General features: G+C 40.1%; 1 protein-coding gene across 2 annotated transcripts in view; it reads right to left on the reverse strand.

Moving 5' to 3' along the window:
- Positions 1-2,604, reverse strand: part of col5a1 (procollagen, type V, alpha 1) — a 54,858-nt gene extending 52,254 nt beyond the window's left edge. For both annotated transcript variants that reach the window (XM_079581289.1, XM_079581290.1), the window contains exon 1: positions 2,263-2,604. In XM_079581289.1, coding sequence (XP_079437415.1) covers positions 2,263-2,362 — 100 coding nt within the window. In that variant the 5' untranslated portion in view covers positions 2,363-2,604. The remainder of the gene's footprint in view (positions 1-2,262) is intronic.
- Between the last annotated feature and the right edge of the window lie 10,634 nt (positions 2,605-13,238).

Below are 13,238 nucleotides of genomic sequence, written 5' to 3' on the forward strand. Positions count from 1 at the left end.
TCACTGAAAGATGAAAACAAGTAAACGCAAGTATCACAGATTCCAACCAAAACAAAGGTCAAAGAAAAGTATTTATTATAAGTATTTATTTGTATTTATAGATCCTTTCAGTATATCTACACACTGTTTGCAAGTCTTTTAAAAGCAACTTTGGGATGTGACACTAACAATCATACAGTAACTATACACCAACTCATTACATGATGTAATTTTTACAGACATTTGTTTTGTGATAAGAAATCGTTCTTAAAACTTCAGCAGCTCCAAAGCTCCACATTTTCTTCCCCTCGTACTCAGTTCCACCAAGAATGGGAAAAACACATCTGGAAGACATTTTTCTGGCCTTTTGAAAGGCTTAGCAGACAGCACAATGGAACTTATTGAATCCAGATGTGAAAGAGTTCAGTAAAACTGAAGAATGGCCGCCTTCAGTTAGACTCTTTTAAACTGTATATGGAAATCAAAATCATATAGCACACCACTTGTTGATGAGTGACTGCTGTTCCTGTTGTTATGTGTCCACGGGCCCAGTTTGAACCTTATTAACTCACCTCAGTGTCGGATCTACTGCGACCCTGCATTTCATTTGAAAAGGGGAAAAAAACTGCTTTTTTTTGTTGCTCTGGTGCGGAATAATACCTTGCACCTGAGGCTTTTGTCTTTCAATATCCAGTGTGAACCAGCTGCATTACAGTTCAGTTCCACTCTTTGACTTTCTCAAGAATTACCAATAAAACTAAGCATCCTGGATTAAGAAAGAAAGAAAAGTTATAAAACTGAAACAAATGATAAGCGCTTGGTGATCGTTTTCAAGCTTGTGCTATAACTATGTCCAACAAAAATACTGTGCTCTGGCAGTGAAACAAAAAACCTGGTGGAAGAGGCTGTTTCAAAGTCCTGACCTTCACCCCTGACCTTGCTACCTTCTGCTCATTTTTGACCCCGTGTCTCATACAGCAGCAGTTATTACCCCTCAGTTCAAAGTTGGCTTTCCTCATTAATGTCATGTCAAGATGACCTCCAAATAAAGAATAAAGTTGGCCTACCCTGCGTTAGTTTACATAGACGCTGTCATGTTGCCAGCAATCAGTCATCAAGTCATTTCCCATTTGGCATGTGTCAGGTGTCACATTTCAGGAAGTGTCCCACTACCCTTGAAGACAAGACTCTGGTTGGTTTGGGTTAGTAGTAGGAGATGAATAAATTCTGCCTGTAGAAATCACTTGTCATCGGCCTTTTCCTGTGTAGTTCTCTGTCAAGCAGTTTCCTCTCATGATCCAGTAATACCCAAAGCCTGGTCCAACTATCCCTCCATTAACAAAGTGTCATTTAACAACCACTTTAATTGATGCCAATTAAAACTTGTTTGTAGTAAATGGTGATTCCATTTGACCTTATAAAAATTACAGCTGTTCCACCACCATTCAGCCTTCACCTCGACTGTTGGAGAGTCAGCACATTTCTGTGACAATGTCTCATTTCTGTACACTATCATGAAGCCACCTGTTAACCATAGGGACATGTGGAGGAGACTTGCAGCAGACCACCAACCAAGCTCGGCCATCTAATAGGCCTAATAATACATGAGGCCAGGGCTGAGTGACCAGGGCGCACTTCGTGACCTCCACGACACCCCAACACAACAGTCCCTTAGCTGGACAGTGATGAAATCAGGACTGTGCAGAAAAGACCCGCAACCTGTCTACAGCCCTTAGTCATGAGAAGAAAGCTTTTCCAACTCCACTTTGCCTTTCTCAAAGCTGGAGCCCCGCCCTTTAAATTATAAGTGTATTTTGCTTTCTGGCATTAGATTTGCCAAGGCATAAAACACTGAATAAAGGTTATGGGTTGACTCAGCCAGGATCCATACATACTATGCCGCCCTATAAATAAATAAAAACACTACTAAAGCTGTTAAAGCGCCTAAATGATGATATACACAGATAAGGCATTGAGTTGCCCTGTGTGAGAAAAACAAAGTTGCCTTGCCTTGCCTATAAGATGTCTTGTCCAGCTATGGATAGACTATAACAACCATACCAGCAGCGACTCCCCCAGGCCCACTGCACTTGTCTTAGGACTATCCCGTCACTTAAATCAAGCCTATGCCTCTGCATTATTTTGGCAACTTTGTCAGTACTGCATAGTTGCCAATAAAGAATGAGACAGGGAGGAGGGGCTGGCTTCACCCCAAATCACTTCCACAGACAGAAAGTTTGCGCGCTGGTACCTAAAAAGCAGACGTGCAAAGCGCAGCCTTACCTGATAATGCTTGTGATGTGACAAAGAGCAGAATCACCGCTAAAGTAAGTTGAGCGTCCCGTATCCGCCGTTTAACTTTCCACCTTATATGGGTATCCATGGCCGCTAGAAACGTCCACGGCAAGTGGATTCACTTTCAACTTGAAGAAACTTTTGAGACTTGTTCTGTGGACGACAAAACTGAAAGCCAAAAGTCCCAGAGAAAGAGAAGAAAGGGGGACGGGGGGGTCTCTCGCTGTGTCTCATGCAGCCATAAGGGTTGGGGTTATGGGGTTCCTCCAGCTGCTAAACGGATGGACACCGTCACTCCCGCTACTCCCGTCTCTCCTCTGCTCTGTCCTGAAGCGCTGCGCCTCCGAGCACAAGTGTCGCCCCCTCAATAGCGTCACGCAGAGGCCCTCCAAGTCCAGCGGGGCAACAGGAGAAGTCTTCACCCGTAGGCTGTCACTCACCGAGAGGACAGAACACACGAGCAAATCAGAGCACACCCCACTGTAGAGTCAGCTCTGTAATTGGCCGGGGGAGGAGAGAGGAAAAGTCGAGGGGAAAGTTTTACGCCTCCAACTCCGGGCCGATGAGATGGAGGGATCATTGCAGTGAGGATGGATCAAGGCGCGAAACACAAATCAATTATGGCAACATGGCGATCGATCAGGGGGACTTTATGTGTGTGATAATGGTGACTGAAATGTGCTTTTGTCCACAGTGAAGAAATGTCCAAACAGCTGATGGGTTTAATTCCATCCCTGGATTTCTTGGCTAAATCCAATTCCAAGTGTGTGTGACTAACTATAGCCAACAAACCCAGAACCCAGAGCAGTACTACTTGTCCATTGATTGTTATCATGCGCCGATGCCAATTCCATCCCACATGGCTGATAAAATGACTTTATTTTATCACATCCTATGAATTATTGAATACTTACAATAAAAGTATTCAATAATTCTGTTCATATTTTACACTGATTTACTCCCTTTTAATGTCCCTTGACCAGAATTTCTGATGGCCACACCGAGACCACCAAGACAAGCAGAAAGCTTTAGAGGTCAAAAAGAGTCAAAAGACAATGGGAAAAATATTTCAATAGGGGGAAAATTGTGAATAAATATGAATTATTAACATTTGAAGATTTGAAGGTCGGTTTAGTGTGTAAAAGTCTTCATGATTTGGCCCCACAGTCCCTGAGAATGTTTGTGAAATCTAGTGAAGAGGCAGAACACCGTGAGGAGACTGTTATGTGAACTTTAGGTCCTGGACTCTGGACAGAATTGTTTCTCTGTGAAGCTGCAGGGATGTGGAACTATTTAATAACTGTTGGAGAGAGCAGCACCTTGCAATAGTTTAAACTGAACCTGAACAAGTGGCAGAAAGACGGTCAGATTTGTGGCCATGAGGGTTTTTTTTTTTTTTAAAGGTTTGTTTGTTTGTTTGTTTGTTTGTTTGTTTGTTTGTTTGTTTGTTTGTTTGTTTGTTTGTTTGTTTGTTTGTTTTATTGTAAGTCATGTACGTGTAAATACTGTAAATATTACGTTTGACTGTTGCTGAGGACTGTTGTGCATCTGTATTTCTGATTTGTGAATGGACTCTGAAGAATGCTCATTGTTCTCTGTACAAACCTGCTGCCCAGGGACTACAGATGAACATGAACTTGTACCTAACTCTGGTCTGTGCAACACATTTGTTGTGCATCGTTGTTTAAAGGTTCTCGTAGATCAATGAAACCCCTGGACAAATGTATAAAACACTTTAACAATAGAGTTTATCATCAGTATATGTGAGAAACAACTAGAGCAACAAATAGCAACAGAATAACTATTAAAAGTAATGGACTGTCGGCTGAGTGAGAGTTATGACGTGAACTTTCTCAAAGGAGTGTCATTTGTTGTGTTATACATGTTTTAATTTTTTTTTTTTTTCATTCTGTGAATCATTTTTGTTTGCTTTGTGTTTCTTTTCAATTTATAGTTCACTTTCCTGACATAGCACTATGAGTGTGTGGAGGATTGTAGTTGCATGGGGGAGCAGTTGGGGGGGCTGGAAGCCTGTGTTGTTATTTTATTGTGAAAATCGATTAATAAACAAATAATTAAACAATAAACTGGGGGTTTTGTAGATAAAGCCTAAAACCGGACCCCACAAATGCATAGATTAAAACAATGTCCACTCAGCATTATTGTCAAATTTAATCCGATTTCTATGGCCCGACCCTCTGACCAGAACAAGCTCTGGGGACCTCCAGCAATTTCTGACAAATTCCAGTTGGGAACCACAGCTGTGTAGATATAACACACTCATTTGCACTTCAAAATGAGTTACTAGCTGAAAATAAAGTGGCCAATTGTCGCCTGGCGTCTAAAGATTTCAGTAACCGTGTCTCCTCTATGTGAGCCACGCCCTGCTGTGTGTTTGTAGTGGTGAGTGAAGCTTGTTTTATCTTTTTACTGGTCTGTGAGTATATGCTGTAGACTTGGCCGGTCACATGACTTGGATGTACCCATGGCAGTGTATTGTGCTCCTCCAGGTTGGGGATGACTGTTGTTGTTGTTGGAAACATTACCCGGGCCTTGAAAGCAGTGAAATACTTTGTCTTGAAAGTCCAGTCTCTTTCATTTTAAGTCGTTTGGAGGAATTTATACATTTATTGCCACCGAGAGCTCTGTGTAATTTGAGAATAGGAAAAGTCAAATATCCCAATGCGGAACCGTAAGAATCTGAGAAATGTAAGAGTGAGTTTTTATTTCCTCACAACTTTCGTCCTCGAGCCTGAAGTTTTACAGCCATCAGTCAAATCTTTCCTCCACGAACACATGCAGTGTAATGTCAATCTCAGGCTGCAAATATTCACTTTGATTTCATCACATTACATTAATTTGTTTTATTTTTCAGCATCACATTTCTTGCCTTTTGCCTGTAGTGGGTTTTGAACACCAAAAAACATTGCAAAATTTAATGAATTTCTTTTTTCTTGATATTTTCACTAAAATCTATTTTAGTAAAGGGCAAAACAAGATATTTAAAGGGACTATACAGAGTTTAAAAATGTGAAAATTATATATTTTCCTCCCCCTACATGTTCCAGCCATGTCCTAATGTGTAGAATGAGCTCAGACCTGTTCACCACAACTGCCTCTAAAATCCTGCACTGTCACTCAAAAAGGGGTTACTTCAGGTCTGAAGTGCCGTCATGCACGAGCTTAATATAGAGACTGCAGTTATGTCTAAGACCTGAGGTGGCAGTAGTGAGCATAAAATGAGCAACTTGCATCTAGTCTCTTCAGAATATGGTCCATTTTCACACCTAAATGTTTTATTTCTTGAAAAGAAATTAATGAAATCTTGCGATACACTTTACCTATCATTATGTCAGCAACCTACAGCAGTGTTTCCCACCCAACCAGGGGTACCGGGTCCCCTGGGGGTACTTGGGTATAATTCCAGTTGAAAAAACAAACTGAGGCGCAGATTGACAGCCTCACTTCTGTCGGTCTACCCCAGGGCAGCTGTAGCTACAATACTAGCTCACCACCAAATATGGTGTGAATCAATAATGCAACATTGCATCATTTACATTTGTAAAGCGTCTTTGAGTGTCCAGAAAAGAATGGGGGATGTTGTTTAGTGATGTAATATAATGATGATGGATGCTAAGTAAACACTGGCACCAATACACCTAAGGTCACAAACAAAATGGATAGACCATTGTTTCACCAATCTAAATATTGTACATGAATATTGATGAATACAAGCCTGGTGCTGGTGCTTTACATTGAATTTAGTGTTTTGGTGCTTCATAACACAGTCACACGTTGGCTCTGCTGAACTCTGCACACATCTCAACACTGCTAGACTTTTGACACATTGTCCTTAAACAGGCATTACATGTTTTCAACAGGGTGCGACCCTCCAGGAGGTCTGTGTAAGGTCAATGATATCTGTGTGCACAAAGAGAGGAACACATGTAAGAACAATCTAACATCATACAAACTAAAAACATGTCAGTGCGACATTGAATGAAGGTTTATTTCGGTTACAAAATGTAAACACACTACATTCATAGCAAACCAGGAAGGTAAAGGTATATAGGCTTTGTTTTCAGTTTACACACAACAATTATATATAAAACTTACTTAAACCATTTTTTTCTTTAAAGTAAAGAATGGAATTGCTCGTCTGAAGATCATCGGCGAGACCAGTCCACGAGTCGACCCCTCTAACAGAAATGGTAAACTTTGTTCTGACCAAACAAACATAGTATATTTTCAGCCAGTATTTTCCTTTTGACTTTGCACATAAAGACAGCGGTAGGGGAGACCGGGGCTATTTGTCACGGGGGTAATTTGTCAGAATGCTTGTTAAAGCCACACTAGAGGGCGCTGTACAATGGGACTGATATATAATATTTGTATTGGTATTCCTCTTCTCTTCCAATAATAATGTCTCATTTGGACTGAAGACACGAGGACAGGGCACATTTGAATAGTTTTTATGTCTTCACCCAAACTTTCATGTTTGGGTTATTTCAGTAATGAGAACTTTCCTTTAGTTAGTGCCTTAAAGGAGAGACATTGATCTGAAAGACACTTCGTTAGCTTCGATCTGAGCCGTTTTAGAGTTAGCATGCGGGATTGTAGGATTTTCTGTTTCTTTCAACAGAAAATGTGTTTTCTTATTCGTTATAGTGAATGAATAGACATCAACTACGGTCACATATTCCACAAGACTCGGCTCTAAATACTGATTGTTCATAAAATGGTTAAGTTCCAGTATCGCAGTCTGAGGCGGATGAACCAAGATGAGGCCGATACCTTCTGCAGGAACACAGTCATGGTGAGTCATGATTTGCACGACGAGAGCAGGTAAAGACGAACCACCTTTCATTGATTGACTGCGGTCACGGCCATCACATGTCGACAGCAGCTGTAGATCAGGCGTGTGTGGTCTCCATGGTCAGTGTTGTGCTGAGTGTTCGCCCTGTAAACAAACTTACGAAGCTACGTCGCCAGTGTCACTCTCATGTAGCATTAGGTTAGCACACAGTAATGTAACAAAACTTTATAAATCACCGGGTTCGAGCACAGGAACCACCACCACGGCCCCACATGTACACAAGACAAAGAACCATAGAGCATCCAGTTTGGCTTTACCCAAATCTAAAAGCGTAAAGAAAAGAAAATAATCAAAATATCAATGAAATCGAAGATAAAAATGCAGAAAAAAAGGCAACAAAAGAGTGAAGAAGAACATGCCGGAAAAGCAACAAAAAGGAACAAAAACATGACAAAAAAGCAACAAAAAAAGCTATGACAAAGCGACAAATAAGAGACAAAAACATGACAAAAAAAGACACAAAAAGTGACAAAAAAGTGGCAAGAACATGACAAAAATGCCAGAAAAAAGCCACAGAAAAAGCTCTGAAAAGCGACAAAAAAAGTGACTAATACATGACAAAAACATGACAAAAAAATCACTTTTGTAGAGATTTGTCGACACACAGAGTCAGCTTTCAAATGACTTTGCTTTCCAGTCGAGAAGCTTTACTAAACGGGGGAAAATGCACTAAGGCGGGGGCTAAGAAGTTCATTTAAAGAACCTCACCTTAAAAAAAGCACATTTTTATAAATAAATTGTTAAAAATGGAACTTGTCGTCCCGTTTGTCGACCAACAAACCTGTGTTCTTATTGGATGTTGTGGTAAAACTCAGAGCTCTGCATTTCTAAACACATACTGTAGGTACCAAAAAAACAAACAATCCTTTACCATAAGATGCGTGGGTGGTGACATTTATTCAAGTTTTGGATGAACCTACCAAGTGATTTGCTTTGCCTTTGATTACAGCAGTATATGATATCCGTAAACTCTGCAGGTAAATGTTTGAATCTTGTATCATACCATAAAGAGAGGATTATTTTTCTCCACAGAACTTGAATTTGTGACACTAAAGAACTCTGCTGGAACATAGAGGACGGAAAATATGGTTCCAAGAGACCTTTTTCAGGTCAAATGTAATGTTTTACAGTCTTGTCCCCCACAGCTGGAGTCTATTTGTCGCCTCATAATTCAACAAAGAATGAACACATGTTTATGTCTTTCATCGTCAACATGAACAACAGCCACGGACTCTCCTTAAAGTTACATTTTTGTGACTCCTTTTGGGTTTATTGCGAGCTGAATGCATGGACTGAAAATCTTCTGCTTGCTCTCAACAGGAGAAAAGTGACAAACACCTTGGGCGACATGTGGCTCACAGCTTTGCTTCACATCTGGAGTCTGACGGGAGGAAGTGAAGAAGTGAGGATGCAGAGTGGAAGTGGTTGTCTTTAATGATAAAGCTAAAGCAGTGACGTATCAGGACTCCCTTTGGACCCGTCTAGATGAACCCACCTCTTTAAATATGTTTTTCAAATGGTCCAACTTTCACAGGTAGAAGTTTAAAGCTGTAAAAATTCTGAACTTGAGATGGGAGAACTTGATGTGCTAGTCAGATTTGGACTCAACTCAAGGAGGAGTCAAGCAATAAAGATTTGACTCCAATACTAGTGTGATCCATAAGTTCATTTAAAATGAAACCGGACAATTTCAAACAACTAATAATCCAAGTGTTGTCATTGTCCTTGTAGTCAACTTCAACACAAAATGAGAATTATATTTGTATGCTTTTGTATTAAGTCTACAAAAACTACATATACTAACTGGGGAAATACAAAGTGTGCAACTCTTTGAAAAGAGTGGACTTCAGTGATTCATGGAACTTTTACATGAAGTCTTGGAAGTTCAGGAAATGCTGGAAATGGTGAGAGGTGCTGAGTCAAGGCGCCTGTGGTCATGTTTTTCCCTTTTGTGGCGATGCCATTGATTCAGCTACAATTGTTGCCAACACAGAATAAGAGCAGTCTGTGAATAAATTAACCCCTTTAACGCCGAGTGTCGCTAATTCACCACATACCGCCTCCTGCATCATGAAAGCAAAAACACATCCAATCTCTGAGTGAGAGGCGGGACATGGCCACACTGCAGACTCCAGAACATCCTGAAGGACAGTTCCTCTCCTCTGCACACCTTCATGACTCAGACCCCTCCAGCTCAGGCACCGAAGACCACATGTGAGAGCCACACTTCTATTGCTGTTTTCATTCTAATATAATTGACACATTTCAGGCTGAACATTTTATCCTTCCCTGCTATGTCAATGTTTAATAAACCTAAACCTGAATCTAAAAACACTGATAATGTGTTTTGTACTTAAATTATTACATTGCATAATATGGGTAACTTGACCAGTTAAGTTGGTACGATCAATTTGATCTAGTTTGTGCATAAAATCTGTCATTCCACTCATGGACAAGTGCTTGTGGTCTGTCAGCTCATGAGTGCGGGCAGCATTCACAGCGCACTGACCCAGCAGGTCAAATAATGTCTACTGGTTATCTCTGATTCAGTCATTTTGTTTAATGGTTTATTTTGTCAGGGCAGTGCGTGTTAATGAATTCACATGGGATTCATCCATGTACATAAGCACATGAACTACTTTCCATCAGCTGTCCCACACTCGCACTCTCAAATACACTTATTCATCCAGTTGTACATGTTTTTAGAAGTAGAGGACACCGAAGTACCCGGAGGAAACCAACAATAAGGCCTGTCTGGCCCAGTGAGACCTTTTAGCTGTGAAGCACGAGCGCAAACCCCCGTGCCAATGATTGAACTGAGTGCAAACGGGCCAGTGGATGAAAACAGGCCTTGTTAGATCATAGCCATGGGCCGGTTTCCATCCCTTATCCACACTAGCACACACTTTACATTTGTTTATCTGTTCTTTATTTCATAGGTGAATGTAGAGTTAATGATAATTTACAATGAAAAAACACACAGAAATACACTCCCATTCATTCTGGTTCTAAGGGAAACTGGAGCACTCAAAAGAAACTTACGCAGGGACAGGGAGAACACAGAAAAGCCCCACAGTGTCTGGGATTAAACTCAGGACATCCTCGCTGTGAAGCGAAGTAGTAACTGCTCCACCATGCCACCCAATTCTGTCATTAGACAACTATTTAATTTAGTTTAAGCCTGAGGAATCAGTCTTTTCTTTTGGTGCATCATATGCATGGATGAGCATTAGGGTGGACTTTATCTAGAGTGAAGAAAAAAGAGTTTTCTTATTCACATTAAAAGCCAGGATTAACAGACAGGTGGAGCTTGTGCCAATGTTGAAGTCAAACATATTTTAGGATATATGCATTGTACATTGTGAGACTTTTGCACACTTCATTCTTCATGTACATTATCTACAGGGTTTTCTTTGTATCTCCTTGGGGAAAAAAGTCTTATGCATACGCACATTACAGTATTTCTGTTCCAGTGCTCATTAGGGCATCATTTGAGCAGTAATCTCCGTGTTCGGCAGTGTTTAGTAGTCTGTCCGTCGAAGACGATTCATCACAAACATCTCATTGAGGCTTGGAAACGCTCCTGTGGAAAATGTTAACAGCGTGGGCTTTGCCAAAGTACTCATTGGTCTCGATAAACACAAAGTCTAGAAACAGAATCCAGAAAAAAAAACTTGTATTTAATGGTTTTATCCTTTGATTAGTTATATGTAATTCAGCAGGTAAAAAGATGCAGAATGTGTCATTTACAATGGCCGCCACATCTCTGGAGAACTTGAAATGCTCTCTGTGAAAGTATCTGTTGAAGGCCAGATGTGTGTGGCTGAATGGAAAGATACAAGCTGTAGGGTCTTTCTCAATGCACATGGAAATAAAGGAACAAGAGAGCAGAGCAAATATTTTCACATCATGAGTATACAAATGTAAGATGTTTTTGACAGAAGGCACAGAGGGCACTGAGAGCCAAGGAAAGCATACACATTAGAACCAGATAAACAATGCACATACAATACTGTATAAGCAGGGCACTGCAGAAGAGTCACTGTATCAGTATCTGCATCATGGTGGGGGTGTTTTTTAGTGCTGTAAGGCTGCCACATGTGCAGCAGCGGTTTCAGGGTCTTCTACCACCGCTCTAAGTTACCTGTGCATTAAAGCACTTTCCAAACAATAATTCTGATTGTTGAGAGAGACTCCATTGTTAAAGATAATTCTTGCCAATGATGTTAGCCACAAAGAGTGAGTATGATTAAGAAAACCCTGATATGAAAATATGCTCTAGAGTTGAGGCTTACATAGTTTAGAAATGGCAGAAATAATATGCCCATTTTCTATAATCCAGTTCTGCACTTCCAATGAGCCAGGGAGCTGATGGCTTGAGTCAAAACGGCCAACCATTTTAATTCTGTAAACTTATATTTATACTAAACTCAACATTGTACAATTAAATCATCGCAAGACTACATGGAAAATACTGACGGCCTAAAAGGAAGGGAGACACTCACATGGAAAAAGTACACAAGCCAAACTGCGGGGCAGAGGGTGCAATGCAAGTAACGTGTCTGGACTGCTTCTGGCCTGCCTGTGCCCAACTCTCTCATCTATGGCGATGCTGTATGCTGCACTCCACCAGGCTGGTCCCACAATAAACTGTGTTTCCAAACTGTGGTACTGCACCTCTGATTACAATATGACTTCTGTAAAAGGGACTTTAATGGTGCTGGAAGCAGTTAGCAGTTTATGTTTATTTGTTTTAGAGACTGATTGATTGCTTTGTTTTAACTATTGCTATATTTCCAGATTAATAGATAAATAAATAAATAAATAAATAAATAAATAAATAAATAAATAAATAAATAAATAAATAAATAAATAAATAATCATCCTGATTTACAAGGCCTGGATTAAACCTGTTTTTTTGTGTTTGGTGAATGATGAATCAACCCATTTAAACTTGCAGTGGTCTCGGTTTTAGTTCTGCTGGACTTGGGTGGGAATCTCGGGGGAAGGCTCTCCAGTGGTTCAGATTCTTGAGGACCGAACTTACCATGTCGCGATGGGAAACTTTGTCTCAGACCAAATAGCATTGAACTGTAGCGCTCCGCAAGGGTCAATTCTGGGGCTTGGACATGAAATGTGCCATATAAAAAAACTTGACTTGCTTTGCCTTGCCATTGACATGTGACTGCATTTATTTATTTTCCCTTTCTTGGTCAAGCTTGTGATAACATGTGTTTTTGACTTGGTTTAGTTTACCTTTTTACATGTGAATCTCTTTTGTAAGATTTGCATAACATTTTAGTCTATTAAAACCATTGATGCCCCATTGTGTAACATGCAACAGTATCAGTGCTGCTATAGTTACTGCTTGACCTATGGAAGACTTGGTCTGGTCTTGTCATTTTTTCAGACATTTTTTATTTTACCATTCACACTCGTGCATTTGGCGTCACCGTCTTTGGTCTCAGTTCTCGTCCTCCCTTTTTGTTTTGTGTCATTTTTCCACACTCTCTCTCGGCACAGGCCCCCTCCACATTCCAGGCAGATGTTGTGCACTCACTGTTGGGGGAAAAATACATATATATGTAATTATTATAATAATCAATTTGTAATACAATTGTTCACTCTCAAGGCGAACAACCTCAAACATGCTTGTAGCAAAGATATCTATATATTAATCCTCAATTTTAAGCAGATAGTCTAATGTTTGGACCTTCTTACAAAGCTGACTCACTATTTTAGATATTTATTTATCCTCATTTAGTCGTTTGGAAGTTCTTTTTGTGTGTGTTTTTACTTAATTTCAAATAAGGACCTCCATTAGCTGTAAAAAAAAATAAAAAAAAAAATAAAAATTTTTTTTTTAAAAAAAAAAATACGTTCACAGTTGACATTTTATTCAATTTTATAGAAGGTGGCAAAACACAACTTTGAGGAAAAAATGGGGAGGGGTTTAAAATATTTGGGTCACTGTTACCAAAATGACATGCTTATCATGCTGACTGTACGTACTTTTGCACTTATGATAAATGACACACTTTTAACAATGGCCTGGTGTTGAATACATTAGTGACTCACTCATTAGCTA

This window comes from Gobius niger (assembly GCF_951799975.1).
Source record: "Gobius niger genome assembly, chromosome: 2".
Taxonomy (NCBI): domain Eukaryota; kingdom Metazoa; phylum Chordata; class Actinopteri; order Gobiiformes; family Gobiidae; genus Gobius; species Gobius niger.